The 21,628-nt window shown below is 38.6% G+C and overlaps 1 protein-coding gene across 1 annotated transcript in view; it reads left to right on the top strand.

Annotated features, from left to right (window-relative positions):
- PLCB1 (phospholipase C beta 1) overlaps positions 1-21,628 on the top strand; it is a 413,212-nt gene that overhangs the window by 232,574 nt on the left and 159,010 nt on the right. The window contains exons 4-5 of the mRNA XM_054383799.1: positions 10,420-10,560; positions 18,533-18,612. Of these exons, the coding sequence (XP_054239774.1) occupies positions 10,420-10,560; positions 18,533-18,612 (221 nt within the window). The remainder of the gene's footprint in view (positions 1-10,419; positions 10,561-18,532; positions 18,613-21,628) is intronic.

Below are 21,628 nucleotides of genomic sequence, written 5' to 3'. Positions count from 1 at the left end.
TTAAGTACTTAAAGGTAATGGGAGTAGTGAGTGTTTGCAATAATTAAAATCAGGCAAATTGAAACCTTTGGTAGTAAACATTCCATATGACTGAGTAATTGAAAAAACTACAGCAAAACATGTATTAGAAACAGGTAAGGTAGCATAAAATAATACTAGCATGGCCAAACAGGATCTCTTTCCTTTTTTTTTTTTCCTTCTTTCTCCCTATGAGTGTGTCTGAAATATTGCAATAATAAACAGCTCGTTAGTCAGATGTTTTCAATTATAGCTTTCTGTGTTTCATCTGTTATTTTTATACCGGATGGGTAGTTGGTGCACTCAGCATTACAGACTGTCTGGATGTACGTGCTTCCATCAGCTAAAAAAAATTAATTAAAATACAAGTGATCCTACTCCAGCCCTTATGGAGCACTCCAAAAAGCAGAGTGGGCATTAATGCAATACCTTCCATTCAGCTCATTGCAAGAATCTTAGATTTCTACAAATGATGTATAAATGAATAACTGATTGTTCCTCAACCTCTGAAGTAACCCTATTAAAGTAAATCTGTGCAGCTATTTGGAATTAAAAGATGTAAAAGATGTATAGATAAGTGAAAATTAAGCTGCTGTTCTAGTTATTCCTGCCCTTACATGCTGTGCAACCTGCTGTAGAAATTATTTAATTCTAAGAGTTTTTATAGTTCAAATAATCCCATACAAAGAAATTGAGTTAATAAAAGTAACATGGAAATGTGAGAAGCTTCTTTTCTCTCCTATCATCCTTTAAAACTGTAATGAAAAAAAAATCACAAAATATCTTGAGAAAGGAAAAGCAGAGAAAGGAAATGTGTGTGCTTAAAACTCATCTTTACAATATTGAACCATCTGCAGCTAATAAAAATAGATAAAAATGTTCCTGAGTTAGAAAACACCTAGATGAAAATTGTTCATGGTTGTAACTTCTAGGTGTTTAACATTTTTAAAATTGTCTTTTAAATTAATATTTACATTATGAGATATAAAATACATTTCTGTTAATCATAACCACATCCCAAAAATATCACATTTGGTCTGATTTTACTGAGTTGCTTTATCCTGTCACTTCATTTTGTTAAAACACACAGTGTTGCAATCAATTAAAAGCTTTAATACTATAACCCCAAAAAATATCTGACAAATACAGGCATGAAGAGGGAGAACTTGACAAATACACAAGCTGAATATTTGCTTAAAGCTCTGTCATGAGAGTACAAGAGACCTAAAGAAGCTGCACTTGGATCACCTGAGCTATGAGAAAGGTCAGAAAAAGAGGAATGAGGTAGCTATGTTTTATCCATGAGCTTTTCCTTTAGCACATATCATTCATTCTTTTTTATATAAAACCCTGTTTTGGCCAAAGATGGCATTCCAGTTGACATTATTTGGATATATCCCTCCCTTTCCCCAAGAAAGCAATCTGATTTTGTACTGTAAGGAGAAACAGCATCTTTGACAATGCTGCTGCTGAATATCTATCAGTAAATTTATAGTGTTGTCTCCAGTAGCTCGCTGTAACACAAGATGGTCACATCTGGTACAGAAATCATGCTGTTGTAGAAAATAGTAGGTTGGAAGGGACTTACCAACCTTGCTTTCTAGCACGTCAGCTGCTCACTCCAGCTTGGTGTCACCTATGAATGTGCTAAGGATGCGTTCTGTCCCCTTGACCTGGTTACTGACAAAATGTTTTCTTGGTGTGCCCATAAATATTATAAAAATATCTATTAATAACATTTAATGTTTTAAAATATCCCATGTCTTGCACTGTAGCTATTGTAGAAAGCCAACATGAAATCTCTGAATTCATCCCACATTTTCAGAATTCAAAAAAATTATATTTGGAAACATGTATTGACACAGTTCTCTACTTTCCAAAGTTAAATATCATTTATACAGGTATAGGTTTGCCTATCTCTTATTTTTCTACTAGAGAGAGGTATGTTTTACGTAAGCACGTATTCTCTCTTCCTCAAAAGTTTTATGTCATAGAAAAAGTAGCTATACCATTATTCATAGCCTGTTCCAGGTAAGCTTGGTGTATTGATGCTCTTTATTTCAAGCAAGAAATTGGATTAAGCTATTTTGGGAAAAGCAGTTGTTGTTCTGGAGTGTTTCACAGACAGAGTAAATCAGGATTGACTGTTTGATATATGATTTATGGTACCCTTTCATCCCCAATAATTTCTATGGGAAGAATAGCCCTTGGATTGTAGCTGCATCTGAGACATTCACTATTGCTGCACGTACCAAGCAAGATCTCTTCTACAAGTCAGTGGGTGTCTCAGATCTCCTTCCTCAGGGACAAACTCTATTTAAAGCATTTCTGATTCCTTTTACCTAATACTATGTTATACTCGATAAACAGTCCACTGTATTAACTGAGCAGATGTAAGCTGAAGACCACCTGAGATTATGGAGAGTGACTTTTAAAGGAAAGTCCTTTTATTTTGTACACACTGACTTAGACTGCACAAAAATGGTGTCTTGATGACCTGGGTGTTTAAACAAAATGCCAGCTCTGTTTCTGTGCATGGGTACTTATGGTGATATGCTAGTTTGGTATCCATTCTGAAACCCTGGAAATGAGAAAAGATTTCAAAGAAATATTTCAAGTATTTTGGTCATGCATTGATGTGAAAAAATTTCTGTGAAGCACAGGAAGATATATTTGTATGAAAACCATAGTGTATTTTTTATCTTTATTGGGCTAAATGTATTTCTGGATTAATGATAACGAATTTAGTAAGAATTACTTGATATAAATTAATATATTTAAATAGAAAATTTCCTGTGAATTCTCTGTGATAATAGAAAAGAGAGTTTGGAGAACAGTATCTTGAGTATCTGTGATGTAGTAATTGGAGTATATTCCTTTCACATGACTATCATTAAGGAGGACAGTTTTGTAGGTGTGATTCTCATGTATGGACATTCTCTTTAATCAGTGAAAGGGATTGCTGCAAGACAAACCTAGTAAAGTCTGTATATTGGTCTTACAAAGGAAGGAGAGAAAAGAAGGACGCATATCTTTGAAGGATGAGTCTGTCAATCCTCTTGATGCAAAGTTCTTATTCCTGTGCTGTTGCTAGGTGATGTGTGAAAGAAAGGCTATTTGAACCAGCTTTGAAGTCTATATCAAAATTGTTAACAGTAAATTTAAGCTGGTTACCAGGAGCATTTTGTTTGAGGGTCACCCTGGTGCACTGCAGCAATTCGCAGAGGCAATGCAGACTGACAGTCCCTTTGCAAGGAGAGGTTTGGGTTGTGATCCTTGCTGTGAGATTCTCATGTCCAGAAGATAGATGTCTCCTGTAAAGGGCTTGCACCTGCACCTTGTAAACTCACCAGGTGCAGAACAGACTGTCAGGTGGGTAATTTATTCCAATCTGACACAGATGGGGAAATACCTGCCTGAGGAGGTGCTTCACTTCTCACTTGGCTGTGGATGAAGTAACTGAACAAGACATGTAACCTGTAGAGGCAAACATAAGAAGTAGCTGTTAAGTGTCATTGTGGACCCACAAAGTCTTGCAGACAACAGCTGTGTGCTTCAGCTGCCACAGATGGGACAAAATTATTTCAACAGAGTCTTAGGAAACAACTATCACATGTCATCTGTGCTGGGCAGCTTGCACTGAAGAGTTCATTAATATCACTTCAGTGGAGATACAGCTTGGGGAGGCTGCTGAAGCCTTTAGCTAGTCACAGGGGTAAGTGGTACGATTTTAAGAGACACGTAGCTTTTCTGACTTTTTCTGGCCCTACAGGAGCATCTTACCCAGTGCTTAAAGTGTTAAAATTTAGTATTTTGAAGTCTGGGTCAAATATATGAAAAATACATGCTATATATGCATGTATATATATTTTTGTTGATAAATATTCTGTGATAAGGCATTCTTGAAGATAAGATTTTGTTATAGTTGGAGAAAATCAGTGGGAGTTTTGCCTTCAACAGTCACAATGTAACATCGTATTTTAATTTAAGTATAATCTTGAGTGTTTCCTGGAAATCTCTTTGCATATGTAGCTATTTAGTTGCACTGCTTTCCCCAGCATCTCCCCTTTCCTGTGATGCATAAAGAGACAGAAAAGTGTAAATGCAATTTTGAATACTTGGAAATCGTATGCTGATGAGCATGAAACTAAGATGTAATTCTGTTTACATTTTTGTTTCAAATCTCTCCTGAAGTTGTCAGGACTCAAATATAACAATTTGGGATTGAGGTGTAGAGTCTAGGGAATTCTGAAGTACCCTTATAGCTATGTAATATATCTTTTAAATCTACAGCAAAATGTATAATGATTTACAACTCTACTGAAAGAAGCTTCATTATATTTAAAGTAAGGAATATGGCATATTTAGTACCGGAAATGGAAGACATTTGGAAATTGTAAATCAGACTGAGTAATGAAAATAGCTGAAAAACACTGAGTTTGGTGGGGGGTTCATTTGGAGTTTGGGGTTTTTTTTCTTAGACATCTGCTTTTTCAAGGCCCTGAGACCCATTTCATGCCTGTAGGTTCAAGACAGAGTAACGTATTTGACTGACTTATAAAGACAGTGTTTTACTGAATGAAATGTGTGAGCAAATGTCTGTGGAGAGCTGTTAGGGGCAGGGGGCATATGGCAGCATATGGCATTGGGTATGCACTGGCATGAATGTTGTATACATAACACTCTTATGTAGTCTATGCACACAGTATACACTGTAATTAATCCTTTAGATTTTTTTCATTGTAAATTAATATCAATCACAACAACAAAAATCCTTTATTTTAATTGCACAGCTCTTCTAGCAACTCAGGAATTCTGGCCATCATATGACTTTGACCATCACATTGCCTGTAGCTATTAAACCCCAAGAAAAATGTTTATCATGGGACAGATTCTTTTACCATTTAAGCAGGATCAGAAACAGTTGCTCTCAGAGATGGTGCTGCAGCTTCGAGAACCCTTAGTAACAAAAGGGTGGCGCATTATATTTGAGGTGAAACCAGGGCTGACCTGTTGTCCTTGGTGTGCTTAAATCAGTGTTTAAGTTTTACTGAGCTGCACGGCAACCTTTTATGTATCTATCTATATGGCCATGTGTTAAAAAGCCAGAACGTTTTCACAGACAGATGGTGTGATGCAGACAAAAGTTAAAGAGCTGGAGATACTATTAAAAGATGTTAGGGCAGTTACTTTGAAGTGCAGAGCACACACTAATTGTGAATTCAGTGTTAAGAGCTACATTTTCATAACACCAACCGCACCTAAAAGCAGTCTTCATGGGGAGTGTCCTTCATATGGCTCAGTAGCCCCTCTTTAACTTCACATTATTTTAATGATTTCCAGTGAAAGGAAAATACAACAGGTGAAAGTCTTGGAAGCCTGATTGAAATCTGTTTTTATCCATCTGTATGCAGGATTCTAGTTTCTAACAAAACAGCATTATTTGGCATTTGTTGTAGGAATTCTATGCACTTTTATTACTTTTTTTCATCTTTATGGCTAATTTTCTCTATTTTCTGGGTTTGTTTGGATTGATTTAAGGAATATTTTATTTTGATAGCTTTGAAAAGACAGCAGAACCAAATAGGAAAGGCTTTTTTTCCCAAAATGAGCTCTGGCCAACTCTTGCTTTAATTTGACATGGTTAATCCGACTTTTATTGGATTCTAAAGCTATTTGTGCTGCCAATACCACCCTTGTCACCGTCCCTGTATTTGCCTGCTCACAATTTGCATCTCCATCCAAGACTTTCTTTGCCCTTTAATCTCAGAGGTGTCCCATCAGAAACACTGGCTTGCTTAACCTGATTTCAGGGCAAAACTTCAGGCAGCTCCAGTCCTTGAACTGAGGCTCCTACTAGACTTCAGTGGAAGGGGAAAAGCAAGCTGAGAGCTAGACCTTTAGAGGAGAAGAGGCAAAAGGATGCTTCTTCATCAGAAAACATCAAGGCAGACTTAAATGGTTGTGCAGCAGAGAAAACTTTGATGAGTTATGTGGGCATTGTCAATAACCTGCTGTTCATTGATCATCCCGTGGGCATGTTCCCTAATTTCAGTAGCTCAGGTTTTCTAAAACTGACTATAACCCATATTCAACAGATACAATTCTTCTGTGTCTCTCAAAGAGCTCAATATGTTCATGATAAGACCCCAGTCTAGCAAAGAGCTTACGTCAGAAAACAATCTATCCACTTGTGAAGCGGTATATCAAATGCAGTTCCAAACAGCAGAAGATTTTCAGTCTTGTTCTTCAAAATGGAATTAGCAAAATCAAAATAATCCAATTTTCATAAAAGAAGCTAAATTTGGTCATGCTGTTTGTTGTTTTTTTCTGTGTGCTTTACTGTCATAATCACAGGAAAACTCACATTTTAAAAAGGTCTTTGATACATAGAGCTTCAATAGTCTTCAGATGTTGATAAAGGATATTTTACTCATCTCCTCAGTAGTATTTGCAACTAAGTGTGGTAATAAGGCTGCAGAACTATTCATGAGGAATGTGAAAAACCCACAGCATGCTTTGTTATCTGAATTTGAGAATTTTAGAGCTAAGGACTAAATAAAACCTAGCTAAGGGCTAAGTCATCATTGACAAGTGGAAGTGCATCTGTCACCCTTAAAGGGCATGGCAGGGGTCAAAAAGAGGGCAGAATCCTTTTAGTATCAGAATTATTCTTTCACTGAACTTACAATAAAAATAACTCTTTTTAAGTCTGTGGAGCATGTTGAAGGTTACTCCAGGATTTGCAGTGTGTGGTCTTCATTAACAGGTGCTGCATGGCAGCTGGGTAATGTATTGCTGTGAGGGACTGTGTGCTTCAAAGTTTGTTAGAAAAGTCTTAATCAGGGGAGAAGAATTCAACATTTCACTCACCCAAACCCAGCAACCCAAAGAAGGGGGTCCATCTAATTTCTTGCCTTTAAAACCTGGAAGACTGGATTTGTACTCCCATTGCCTGACTGGCCATTAAGTCTGTGCTAAAATTTTTACTGAGCCAGCCTCAGATGACATTTCTTTTGGTGGATTTACTTTGAATAAAAGATGCCATTTCAAATATATTTCTTTTATATTCTGTAATACATGACTAATTCATAGCCTAGATGAACTGGAGTGTGATCCATCATAGAGACATCTTATAGCTGACTATAAAACAAAGGAAAAAGTTTATCTTTTTTCTTCTTTTGTTGATAAGATTGCAGTTTGTCACCAAGAATGAAACTGTGATCAAAAAGTTTAGCCAGGGAAAGGCAGAAAGGAATGACAACTAAGTGAAAGGGAATAAAATCAGATAGACAGTCCAAGTCAGTTGGCATTCAGAGGGAATGATACTCTTGCCAGACAGGCCCTTCAGCAGTAACATTTATCAGTCTGATGTTAGGTTTGAAATGGTAGAGAGTAAATAGAAAATGAGTTCATATTTCCCAGAGAAATTACAAATTTGTAACACTCAGTCTGTAAATAAAAGAGAAAGCCCATCTAATAAAACACCATCACTAAGTTAGCATCTTCAGGGCATTTCTCTGGCTGTTCATAGAATCATAGAATTGTTTTGGTTGGAAAAGACCTCTAAGATCATTGAGTCCAACCTAAGACCACCATGGCCATTAAACTATGTCCCAAATTGTCATGTCTACACGTTTTTTGAACACCTTTAGGGACAGTGACCATTTTCCTGCATAGTTTCTTGACAACCTTATAGTCCTCCTGAGTGGTCTGCCCCTTCTGACAACAACTATAAACTCTCCTTTTGTCCCTGAGAAGCAACCAAATCCCTCTATTCAGCCAGGCTGGCCTTCTTCTCCTGTGACTCGTCTTTTGGTACAAGGGGACAGCTTATTCCTGTGTCTTTCAGAGTTCCCTCTTGAACAGTGTCCAGCCTTCCTGGATTCCTTGGTCCTTCAGGCCTCCCAAGGGAGGCTGCTTGCTGGAATTCCAAGATGGCAGTTCTGCTGGCCCCCCTCTTCACTTCAACAACTGAGACCACTATCATTTTGTGATGATGGTGCCCAAGATGCCCCCCAGCTGTTACATCACCCAGGAGTCCTTCTCTGTTCACAAACAGCAGGTTCAGCAGCGCACCTTCCCTAGTTGTGTCAAGAAGTTGTCCACACACTAGGAAGCTCTGAGGTGACTACTTCTCTGCTGTGTTACATTTCCAGCAGAATTCAGGGAAGTTGAGGTTCCCCACAAGAACAAGGGCCAGTGAGAGACTTCTTTGAGACATCTAAAAGAGTATTTTATCTGTCTCTTCATCCTGGTTGGGTGGTCTGTAACAGGCCTCCACAAGAATATCTGCCTTGTTGGCCTTCCCCCTGATTCTTAGCCAATAAACACTCAACTATGTTGTCATGATCATTAATTTCAATACAATCAAAACACTCTCTGACACGTAGGGCCACACCACTGCCTCCCCTGCCTTGTCTATCCCTTCTGAAGAGTTTGTAGCCATTGATCGTAGCACTCCAGTTATGTGAGACATCCCACCATGTTTTTGTGATCAACACTATATTGTAGTTTTCCTGATGCACAATGGTTTCTTCCAGATGTAAATTATATAATTTGTCTTTCTCCTTCAAATCCTCCCCTCTGGAATGCAACTACTATTTTTAGGTCATTCTGTTTTTCGCTACTGTGAAAGTCTGTCATTAACTTGTTTACCCATTAAATCATCCTTGTCTCAGAGCAGTCATATTTCTTCTTTACAGAGGCCTCAAATAGGATTATTCTATGTTCCTGCTGCACTTGCCTCATATCCAATTTTTAATGAGGCTCAACATTTTGAGATAGAAAGCCTTGTGCTTTCTTTCCAGTTAATATGGCATACTTCAAAATGTGCTCCTGGACCTTCTCAAGTATTTAGTGAACATAACTCCATTGCCTACCAGCAAATATGATACAAATCAGGAGATGCCCTTTAGACTGAGGTCCTCTTGCTACAGGATTTCCTGCAAGATCTGTGGAAAAAAATGGCCCTTTTTATCATCTTAAGCTTGTCACCCTGTTACACTAAATTTAATTTATCTCAGTCGATGAAGATTATTCAAAAGTTATTAAATACTAAGAAGTACCATAAACACTAAACATATGGAGACAGGGGAAGAAGGTTTGTGTGAGAGTGAAATATAAACTGCAGTAGGTATATGTGTCAGTTTTGAAATAATTTGATCTCTACACAGAATTTGTCATCCCATAGTGATGCTATTTGCTGGCCATTTTTTGTATTTGTTGTAGACTGAAAAAATCATGCCTTTTAGGAAACCCAAGCTTTCAGATTACACTGGCCCTATTCAGAAAAATGAATTCAGTCATGCGGGGCTTCTTTTCATCTGTCTTTGCCTTTATAAACTTCATCTTGAGGCCAAGGACCAAGGAGGTTTTGTAGTTTGGAAAACAATGATTGTCTTTCTTGGAAATGTTGCAGCCTAGTAATAACTAAGTTACAAAATAACCTAGTTTGGTTTATTTTGGGGTTGGGCATTTTTTTGTGTGTGTGTTTTCGGATTGTTGATTGGTTGGTTGGTTTGGTTGGTAGGTTCGGGTTTGATGTTTCGGTTTGTTTTGGTTTTCTCACATGCTTATGCTACTAATGAAGCTGAGGATCAGGCTATTATTAGCTGATTAAAATAGTTGAACCTATCTATCTTTCACAGAAATGTTATGTAGTCATTTCTTTATTAAGCATTGGAACAGGCTGCTCAGGGAAGTGATTGAATCACTATCCCTGGAAGTATTTAAAAGACATATAGATGTGACACTGAGGGACATGGTTCAGTGGTGACTTAACATAGTTAGGTTAACAGTTGGACTTGATGATCTTGAAGGTCTTTTTCAACTTAATAAACCTGAAAAAATGCTATACCCTAAATATAAATGGAATATGTCTCATGAACATGAAGAAGAGGAGGTTATCATCGGAAATCCATTATTCGTTTCATAGCGTTTAAGATAGTTAATTCCATGCAGTCTTCTGAATTCATTAAGAACAACTCAGTTCCCATTTGGAGCTCTGTCTAAAATCCATTCAAATCACAGAGAATCTCTCTGCTGAGGCTAGTAGCCTTTGGACAGATTGTGTTATTTTGACAACAAAAACAGTTTGTGTATGAGGCAAAACAAGTGGAAATAGCAATGTGCAGCCATCAGCTGGACAGCTTTTAGTCTATAATGTAGAAATACAGAGCTTAAAGGCTTTGACGGATTTTCAGAGGCAATTTCCTTTTTACTTTGGGTTAATAGTTTTAAACATTTTAATAATTAGCCAGACCAGAACCTAGTGCCATCACATTTAAAGCATTCAAAATAACGCAAAGTTTTCAAATTTTAAGCATTTGCAAAATAATCACTTCTTTTAATGTATTTGCAAAAAGATTTTAAGCTATCTTGTAATGTATTTACCTGCAGGATCCAAAACTGCGCGAACTGTTGGATGCTGGAAACATAGGAGGTCGACTTGAAAATCGAATGGTAACTGTTGTCTATGGTCCAGACCTGGTCAATATATCATACTTGAACTTGGTGGCATTTCAAGAGGATATAGCAAAGGTAAGATTATAAACTTTCATTTGTGTCATATAAAATTAATATTTCTGAAGTATTGTTTTGAGATACAGATCAATGAGGTAAGTGGAGAGTGCTGTGAAATGAACCTCAGTACTGTTACAGCACTGTGCCACTCTGTGCCCAAAGAGAAATGTGCTATCATTTTTTACTTTTTTCTTCAGGGAGTTTATTCAGCAAAGTTTATTGCTTGCAAAGCCCAAATAAGCATTGTGAGAATCGTGGTACACACAAATATTTACTGTTATACAATGTGTTTTGTGACTCTCCAAACATATATCAATATATTTCTATAGTTATCAGCATTTTATGCTTGTCCTAAGTGTGTGCAAATTATTGATCATCTATGAGAACCAAGTTTGTAAATATTTGACTTTTAAATGTTGGCCTTTTAAATTAGGCCAGTGGGAATCTACAGCTTTACCTTGTATATTCCAAGTATGTTGGCAATCAGGCACCTCGTTTAACTTACACACATGAATGTTTCGGTTCATGTTCAAAGGTCAGTTTTAAGCATTATATTTTGCTTGCTGATAGCCTTTGATAAGATTTGTGGAGTCAACATCATTACCTTAGCAAAATATTTTTTCCATGCGGGTATACAGTCCCTTCATTTCTGTGCAACACATCACACAAAACCTTTGTGTGTGCCAAGCAAGTTACAGTTGATGTAAGTACTTTTTTGGGGTTGTTTTGGTTTTGGTTTGTTTTTTTTTTTCCTCTTCTTCCAGTTCCTCTGTGACTCAGTTGTGTTTAATGAAGTAGGAGCTCTTTGCTTTATCTATTCCAAACTGACATTGAAAAGCTACTCCTTTTTCCACTTCCGTTAATTTGGTTGGACTCTAATGACAGCCTCCAGCTAGTCATGCACAGAACACACTTTCATACAGCTTGCATGCTCAGATTCACTAAATTGTGGATTTGATAGTTTGTTATTTAACAACAGTAAGGAGTTATTTTGTCACATCACAGACAGTAACGGTGGTCGGACCAGGTGAATAAAGGTCATAGGATGAAAGGCTTAAGCTAAGATGATAAACTTTTGCTTCTGTCTCTACTAATATTCATTAGCTGATTGGTCAGCTTGCAAAAACATTATTTCAACCATTTCTTTGATGTGAAAGAATAAAAACCAAAAAGAGTACAAACTCACTGTAGAACTCCGTGGACTGCTAGAAGTGCTGTCTTCAGGAGTAAAAATGCACAGCCATGCTCTACAGGGGTGGTTTAGAAATCTCATCACTGCAAAAGTGAAAGGAATTGGAACAACTCTTCGGGAGCAAGGAAGGCCCTAAGCATATGGCGGTAAACTAAAAGGTGTTCTAAAGCTATATCAGCAAAAATTGTTAACACTTACCGAGAGAAAATGACCCAAATCAGAAGCGTATGTCCTTATCTCTTTCTTATCTAGACAGCAATCAGTGCACCATTAATCTATTTGCAAAAACACTTCAGAAATCGGTGGTTTAGGACATTTTCTGTTTGGTAATGGAACCTAAAAAATACTGTAGATAAAATTACATTTTAGAAAATTTTGTCTGCTCTAAGTTCTGAGTAACTCCTATGATCTGAGTAGCTAAGAATCTGAGTCTTCCTTTTTAGCAATAGACCACATAAATTTATATTTTATCAATTAGGCAAGGTAGCCTGGGGATGGGATTTTGAAAGCATTGCACATTGCCATGCTTGCCCTGAAATATCCTGGTTGTTTCAAGGAAAAGAGTGTTTGATCGCTTGTGAATGCATCTAAAACTTCTTCCTCCTTGTGGCAGTTTAGGCTGGGTGCCAAACGCTACTACCACAGAAGTTACACCTCCGGTGTCCCGAGTGTCCAACCCAATAAGGTGGACACAGGAAACAGCATATTTCTACCCATAAATCCTGCACCCTATAAATCCATCTGCAAAGTCATTCTCTTCCTCTTTCTTCCCTCTCTGCTCCCGTGGGAGATGCTTCCCTATCGGGTAACGGTGGGGGAGTATCTCAAGTCCTTTTAGGCCTGTCTAGGTCTAATGCTAAGAGAAGGAGGGGGAGGCAGTCCCAGATCTGGCCAGCCTGAGACTAGCCTAGCAGTAGGGGGTGAGAAGAAAGAGCCCTGGGGATTCTGGGTATACCTTCAGATGGGGAGAAAGAAAGAGTTGGGAGGCCTTTGGGTGTTGTACAAGGGACTCTGTACACTTTGGGATATCTTTGCCACTATGCTTGTAATGTTTTGTAATTTCACCAATTGCTGCTCCATTTAAACTTTCCATCACTCTTCAGTCTGTTTGTGTGAGTGTCATTCTTTTGTCCCTCTTGGACCAAGAGAGGGCCTGTCTGGACTCAAACCAGCACACTCCTTTAACACGTTTTCCAGTTCTATATCATAGAATCAACAAGGTTGGAAGAGACCTCCGAGATCACCCAACCCTATCCAATCAATTAGACCATATGAGCCAGATCAGAGATTTCTAGTCCTTATCTCCATGACCAATGTAGTGACTCAGAGGAGTTGTTACAAATAAGCACCTCGAGGAGCTCTGAGGAGGTGTTTAAAGATATTTTCGATGTCACGCTCAAATTTTGACCATTCCTCTCACCCATGTTCCAAGGAAAGCAAGTGCCAATGAAAACCTCCCCCTTCTTCCCCTTTTCAGTGCGTGACTGGTTTTTGGATTAACCCTTCATTCATCATACTTTATTTTTCAGATTGTGTGATAAATATCAGTCTCCTTGAAGGAGAAAGGCAAAATAACCTGTAATAGTCCTAGTGAGGCAATTAAAATTATTCAGTTATGGGGTTTTCTTCACTTGGCAGAAGGCTTCCTCTACTGTTATAAACTCTCTTCATCACATCCACTGGCCAAGTTGTTGAAAAATTATAAAAATGTGAGCCTTGAGCTATTCAACTTTATCTAAGTGATCTAAATAAAGAGCTAGAAATTATGGTATAGTTGAGATATACTGTTTTATGTGCATTCTTCCAGTAGAAAGTAAGCAATGTTTGAAGTGCATTAGTGATGAGCATAAGGGCACTGAGCAGCTGGTTTGCAAAAAGAATGCAGTTTGAAATTTGTTGGGTAATGATCTAAAAGGCAGATTGCAAGGCATGTCTTGATCACGAAGAGAAGCACCACTTGCATATTTTCAGACAAGTGTACCTGTGCCTGTCTTGGGATTGGATTTGTAAGCATCCACAGACACAGTGCTGCAGAAGTCAGGATAAAGAAAAGTTTATTCTCTGTTCTGAGCAGATGTTCTTTTTTTCTGTCTCAGTTTCCAACATCAAGAAGTTTAACCTGTCAATATCTACAGTATTTCATTCTTTTTCACAAATCCAGTAACTTCAGAAGTGAATATCCCATCTTCTCCATTTCTTTCCTCCAACCTTTTTGTGCCTCCCATGCCAACTCTGTTCTCACAAGCCCATCCTGGCCATACATGGCCCTTATCTAGAGCCCAAGGAATTCTGTTTCTCCTCAGTTTGATAAGCTTTGGATCAGATCCATCACTAAGAGCTGATGAATTCCTCCGTAAGTAAAATGATGTAGTCAAAGATGATTCATAAATTGTGCTATACTGTGCTTTCCAGCATACATCTTTATTTTTCCAGCTGCTTTGGCATGTTTAAGAGTTTAATCAGTATAATAAAACGGTAAAATAAGCCATATAAATTCATGTCCATTTGCTAATTTTTTTTTAAATAAAATAAAATTCATAAGCATGCTGAAAACATCAAAGCAGCTTGCTTTGTTAACCTCCCATGAAAAGCCAATGTGCGAGAAACATTGCCTTCACACATAGTCAGTTCTGATTTGAAGGAAGTGTTTTCGAGAATATGTGCTGTCTTTCCTTATGAAAAATGTCTCTTCTCTTCCTTTGAGATAAATGTCTCATGGTATGTATCCTGATGAATGTAATAGAGGAGAGGAATTACTTCACCGAACAACAGATGTCCAAATGAACTGCAGGTTGTACGCTACCTGCCAAAGCACAGAACAGCTAAATAATTTGTTAGTAAAGTTCACAGGAGTGATATAAATACAAATTAGTGTAACAGGACCTAGCCAAAGGGAGAGCAGGTTCAGGGAGCTCTTCTCGTGATGGATGTGATTTCCCTGGAGTTGACTCTGTCGGCAGGCTGAGTTCTGCTACCAAGCAGAATCAGAGGTTCCCAGTCTGCAAACAGTTTGGCACTAGTACAGGCTTATTTCAAAATACCCAGATTTATATTTTCCTTTTGTATTGCATCTGTACAAGAGCCTGCAGCTACTGCAGTGATTTGGAGGCTGTTATAACCTTTCCACAGTAGGCTATTTTTTTTCTGCACATGACAGCTTTCTATCCCACAGAGCACTCTCACCAAGCACTGCCTGCTGGAATCACTGCTGCTGGTAAAGATGGCTGCAGAGTGCACCTTGCTTGGAGTTAGACTATGGGCTTTACCCTGTACCATGGAACAAACCCAAGGAAACAGAGCCATTTGGTAGCTAAAGCAGAGAGGCACATCTTGACTCACAGCTTGATGCAAGGCCATCAAGTTCCACCCTAAGCATCTCCTTTATTTTTTCAGGCCTGTGCTCAGGGCTGTTGTTTCCCTTCCTGCTGAGGATTCAGACCAGTGAAACAATGATGTGGTCCTTCACTTATTTTCCGATCTTAGTTTTTTGGCTGTGGCCCTGTGGTGGCTGGAACGTGAGATGCAATGAGCAAATATTGCTTGTGACTTGTTGACTTGGCACCTGCATCATTAGAAATGGCTCAGCCTGCAGGTAGCCCTTAAAATATTTGGCAAGAGTGATGTGATCACTTTGAAAAGCTAGAAAAGGAACATGGCAAGACTTGTTTATATAAAATAACCCTTGTGATAGGCACAGAATAACTGAGCTCCCTTTATATTCCTGTCATCAAGCACTTGGACAAAGGGAAGGAAGAGTTGGAGTGTGGGATATTCCTGAAGCACGCTACTTCTCTTTTCTACAAAGTCCTTCTGCTTTAAGGCCAGTAAAATCAGTGAGATCACAATAAAGTCTATGAAGATCTGGTAAAAGCCAACATATTTTCAATTTCTACATGGTATTTCTTTGGTTGTATTAACCTCTGCAGCCATTAGTGTCAAAGGGAGAAGTTTTAACTGCTATTATTGGTGCTTTAGCAAAGCAGTGTATACAAGATGAGCCTATTTTGAGCCTGGAAAAATGAGTTGCCAAGAAGAAACACAAATGCTGCACTTAATATGCTTTCTGCTTCAAGAGTCACAGCAAAGAAGCCGTGTTGCTTACAAAGCCGTCTACTTCTCTTTTTCTTTCTCACACCCGTATTTTCTTCAAATTAGACCTATAGAAGGAAAATGGAAGTGGTCACAAGAGGTGAAGGGGAGGACTAACTCAGCAACAGAACAAGTCCAGGGAGGAAGGTTTCTCTGCCAGATATACCAGTCATGGGAGAGATGTGTTGTCTGATTTGATTAGGGGTGAGGTTGTCAATGGGATGACTTAAGGATCTGAGACCTAAAGAATATTAAAGGCCTATACTACAATTGGCATGTGTAGCCATATCTCTTCCTTCTTGAGAATTACTGTACAAGACAGGTTTCAAGAACAAGATCTGATCATTTTAGAAAAAAAAAATTAAAACCAAACAAAAAACCCTTAGCACGTTAATAAAAATAGAAAAACATACAACTTCTGAACCTCTCTCAAATCAATCACCTATTCATGCAGAACTTGAGACTTTCAAAGTAAAACAAGCTTATAAGCTCCAAAGAGGTGTAGCAACATTTGTTTCATTGGAAGGTCAATGATACTTTTCGTCATTATCAATTTTTGTCAGAATGAAATCCCCAACTCTTGGTATTTTTCATGAAGAAAAAGAGCCAAGGAGAGGGAATACCCCCCAAAGAGTGCACCATTGAGAGGCTGGAATAGGGATTTTGCATCTGGACTCATGAAAGAAAATTCAATTTAATAAAAAAAATCAGAAAACTTCATCAAGTGAAAAATAAGTAAGTATCACATTTTTTGCAAAAGCATTGTTTGTTTTTACCCCTTTCTTTTTAAAGGGTGAAACAAAGCCAATCCAAAACCACAGCTGTGATCAAAAAGGAGTGCAATTAAGGAGCATGAAAAAGTTTGAAGACCTAAGGGAAGGACTTGAGCAACATGCATAGAAATTGGAAAAATAAGTCAGCAAAACTGAGGGAGATCCCTGGGAAGAACACTGCCTGTAGGCAGAGATGGAAGGTTTCCCATGTGCAGCTGGATGACATCTCTCCCCTATGTCAGGGTAGCAAGAGGGGAAAATAATTTAGTGAGGCATAGGACCACAGTGTAAGGATGTACAGTACGGAAAATTTGGAGTTGCATCTTCTTCCTTGTATGTTAGAATAGTCTAAATTTATTCCTATGTATTCCTGCTGGTTTGAGCTTTATAAGGATGTTTCTTATGTTGTCTATTAAGATCTTAGAGCCAGTATTCATAGTTCTCTACTCTGGTGAGCCCCCCACCTTGAGTACTGCATCCAGCTCTGGAGCCCCTATTACAAGAAGGTCCCTCAGCATCTCCTCATAAGGCACGTGCTCCAGTCCTATAATCATCCTTGTAGCCCTCCACTGGACCCTCTTCAGCAGATCCCTGTCCCTGCTGAACTGGGGAGCCCAAAACTGAACGCAGTGCTCAAGATGAGGTCTCACAAGGGCAGAGTAGAGGGGGAGGAGAACCTCCCTAGATCTGCTGGGACACACTCTTCTTAATACACCCCAGGATCCCATTGGCCTTCTTGGCTACAAGGGCACATTGCTGTTCCATGGATAACTAATCTACCAGGACTCCTAGATCCCTTTCTGCAGGGCTGCTATCCAGCAGATCACCTCCCAGCCTGTGCTGGTACAGTTTATTATTCCTTTCCTATGAAGACAAACTGAGAGTTGGGGCTGTTCAGTCTGGAGAAGAGAAGGCTCCAAGGAGACCTTATTGTGGCCTTCCAGTATCTGAAGGGGGCCTAAAAGAAAGCTGATGAGGGACTTTTTAGGATGTCAGGTAGTGATAGAACTAGGGGGAATGGAGCAAAACTAGAAATGGGTAGATTCAGATTGAATATTAAGGAAGAAATTCTTCCTCATGAGGGTGGTGAGACACTAGAACAGGTTGCCCAGGAAGGTGGTAGAAGCTCCATCCCTGGAGGTTTTTAAGGCCAGGCTGGATGTGGCTGTGAGAAACCTGATCTAGAGTGAGGTGTCCCTGCCCATGACAGGGGGGTTGGAATTAAATGATCCTTGAGGTCCCTTTCAACCCTAACAATCCTATGATTATGTGATATTCACTATAAAAGATGAACTGCGATATTTGTTATCTGAATTACTTCATGATCTATAGAGAGTGTGATGTAAGAACAAGCTCTTTGAAGAGGAGACTTGGTGGAGTGGGTGAAATGGCTGGACTTAATGATCTCAGAGGTCCTTTCCAGCCTGGATGATTCTGTGATTCTATGAGACATTAATACAAGGGACTTGCTCTGGTATGGTCTGTATCTCATCCTGTCAGGTCTGTATTCAGAGGAATTTAAGCCCATTTCAGCTTCATTTTATAAGAGTGATGATATAGAGTCTCCTTTATTTTAGTGTCAACAAGAACAGTGCCCAGCACTGTTTTTGGGTGAGGGTATTTATTGCACATTTTCCAGAAACTTGAATCTGTTTTGCGTCAGATACTTTTCAATATGAATTTTTTTTTTCACTTCAGTGGAATAAGGTATCTTTAAAAAAACAAACAAACAAAAATTAATAGTCGTCTTTTTTTTTTTTTTTTCAGCATGAGAAAGTCAGGTCTCACAGATAAGGAAGGAAGCCATAATTGGAAAAAATCAAGCTCAGACTTTAATTAGGCACTCTTTACTAACAATATCATTTTCAGAAATATTTTGCATTCTGTAAGTAGACATCTAAACTCATCCCCATTTAATCATTTTTTTTCTTTGTAGGAATGGTCAGATGAAGTGTTCAGTTTGGCAACAAATTTGCTGGCACAGAACATGTCAAGGGATGCATTTCTAGAAAAAGCGTAAGTGGCCATCGCATTTAATGCTGTGGGTGTTGCTCTCTTCTCTGCGTCATTTTCCTTTTCTCTTGTTAGTCGCATTGTCATCTATTGTTTCTGCTTTGATGAGTTGTCACTTTTGTAAACACAGGCTGTCCTTTCTCAGGGTTTTAAAAAGCCTGTTGTGTAAACGTCAGTTAAACAAAAATCTTATTAAGGTTCTTGAAACTACTAAGTCATAGCAAAAAGTCAGAATTAAAGGCTGTCTTCCACTTGTATACCAAAGGAATAGCTTCAGCTGTAGTCTGAAGTTCTCCATTTCAACTGAAAATATTTTGGACTGACGTGATTCTGGCTATTTTCCCTTTTTTCTGTTACTGATACAAAAATGAGAATTCAGGAAGTCTGGTTTCCTCTGTGTAATCTCTCTGGTTCTCATGTGATTCAGAGGGAAGCTCTGCATCCATTCACCATGACTGCTTTGCACAGTGCACAGGTTCTGAGTTGCTTTCAATCTTGTAGAAAGGTGTTTATGAGAACATTTGGGATGTAAAAACACCTCCAAAAGGAGATAGAACTAAACCTGAGATTAACAGTTCTCAGCTGGATGGTAAGTGTACATGCTGAGGGAGTTTTGCATAAGTAATAGCGTTGAGAACATCGTGGCAAAGCCTACCAGATAGTGATCGCAGTGAAATGGGCTTCTTGCTGGGCTTTTGAGTTTCTAAAAGAAGAGACACACCCATCCCAGCCTACAAGCTGGCGGGTTAAATTCAGCTTTGTATCCCTAATGAACACCTTTTAATTTCTGTTCACAGTCAGGCTCAGTCTGGCTAAATAACAAGCTGGAGCTTAGGTTCCTAAGAGTTGCCCCCATCCAAGAAGCAAATTAATCTGCCCTTTTCCTGGACATTCTAAAGCTATGCATGCCTAGTGTTATCACATGCACCCATATTTAGTCAGAAAGTTCCCAACTGCTTGACTTTAATCCCTGTTCATATGCACCTGTTTTGGGAAGGACACAGAGAGAGTGTTTACTTCTCATAGCACTAGTTGTGCAGATGAAGTCAACAGAAGTGCTTAAAGAAACTTTGAAGGCTGGATGTCACAGAGACTAGAGCTTTGTGTCTGATAATGCTGTGGTGGGACAGAAGTTATATATTAGACAAATGGATGGAAACATTTAACATTTCATTTTGGCTCTTCATGCTGACAGTGGCAAAACCTGAGCAGATGCAAGTGTGAGAGCAGGAGAAACAGTGACTTCCTTCAGCTCTGTAGGTTATGGAGGAGTAACAGGAGGGATGTGAATTTGCTATTTCCTTGCTCCTTTACTCAAATCCCCATGTGGCCAGTGGACTTTGCTGCCAGTTCTCTAATGGGAGGATTGTGACTGTACCTCATGGACGCTTTTTCATATCAGATTCAAAGGAGGAACATCTTATCACAATGTAGAGTAGAGCCTGCCTTATTCGGAGCCGTTTTTTGGTGATTGTTCAAGCAACATTGATTAAAGATGAAGTCACCGTGTGTGGATTCAGTAGAAGGCAAACATGGCATTCCTGTGTCTTTTTCGTTTCCACTAATTAATAAATCACTTTGGAACTGTAAAGTTTCCAGGGTCCTCTGTACAAATGCTAAATCAGAGTCAGTTAAGTAATCTTTTGACTTTGAATACTAGAAATATTTTACCATTCTAATTCTAAGAAAAGGGTTGGTTGCATCCTATCAGAGGCCATTTGTTGAAATAGAAAAAGCAAATGGCATTAGCGCAGAATTAAGTTGGTTCTTTAATTTGTGCCATTCAGTCCCTTACAGCATTAAAAGAGCAACAGTAAACAGCTTATGCAGCTGTCCTGTGGTTTGGTCAGATGAGGAAAAACAGGGCTAACTTGGGAGGAAGGACGGTTAATGAAACCTGACATTTTGATTATAATGTACTCATTCCTCTCTTGTAACCATGCAGTGAATGTTTGTGTTGGGGTGCAAAAATTATCACTGAAGGACTGACCGGTGTAGTAATGAGCAAAGGGTAGCAGAATTATGGATCAGTGTTATGTCCAGAGTTTGTTCTTACAGCCAGCACTATACTACTCAAAGTAGCCCATGCAACTATCTTCTAGCAAGCTTTTTAACATGTTTGTTTGTTTAGGTGAGCAGAAAATAGCTTCAGGGGAAAAAATAGTGTCCCACATGTAGCAAAGCATTTGGGAGGAAAAAGGGTGGCAAGTGTAGGTAGGGCTGACTGTTCTTCAGACATGCATTTTTAGTTTCTTTTAACTGAAGTTTTTTATTTTGTTTTTCTCTATTTTCTTTTATTTCTAGCTTTCTTGTCTGTAGAAGAAAATATAAATGTGACCAGAATGTACTCAAAAGGGTTTTTTTTTTAAGTAGAAGGCAAAATAAATGTTTTTTAATTCTTATTAACCACAGTGATTTTTTTTTTTCTTTTTAAATCTTCTTAATCTACCTCAGTGCTGGGAGGTGGGGCACAGGGGGTAATATTTTTATTTGGTGACACAGTAGCACTAGAGATTTTAGTTTCTGGAAGATGTAGGTGAGAAGAAAGGATTTGTGAAAATGCTCCTATCCTAGTTAGGGGTGTCAACACATACTTTGCTTTTGAAGTGGTTGCTAATGGCACTTTTTGTTGGGAAGAAAAGGAAAGTTTAGAAACATGACATTTCTTCTTCTTTTTGGTAGGCCAATAGGTACAGTGAAAAATTTGGTTGTTTGGTTGTTTTTGTTTTTTTTTTTTTTTTAGAACGAAACAATTCCTCTTACATACTTAAGTGTTGCCACATTTTTTCACCAGATTATTGCAAAACCCATTTATAATTGTAATTACATTCAAGTGGAAGAACTCAAGAAACTGTGCTCTTCGCAGGCTACTGTTGGCAGTAGTCCTTGAGTACCAGGAGGATCATGAGATAGCAGCTGTAGGCCCAACTGCTTCTTGTTAAAGCTGCTGGATGTCTCCTGTTCCAGTAGGCTTTGAATCAATATGTTAAAAGATTTGGACAAAGAAAGATACGTCCTC

This window comes from Indicator indicator, chromosome 9 (assembly GCF_027791375.1).
Source record: "Indicator indicator isolate 239-I01 chromosome 9, UM_Iind_1.1, whole genome shotgun sequence".
Classification (NCBI taxonomy): domain Eukaryota; kingdom Metazoa; phylum Chordata; class Aves; order Piciformes; family Indicatoridae; genus Indicator; species Indicator indicator.
This window is presented reverse-complemented; position numbering and strand designations above follow the sequence as displayed.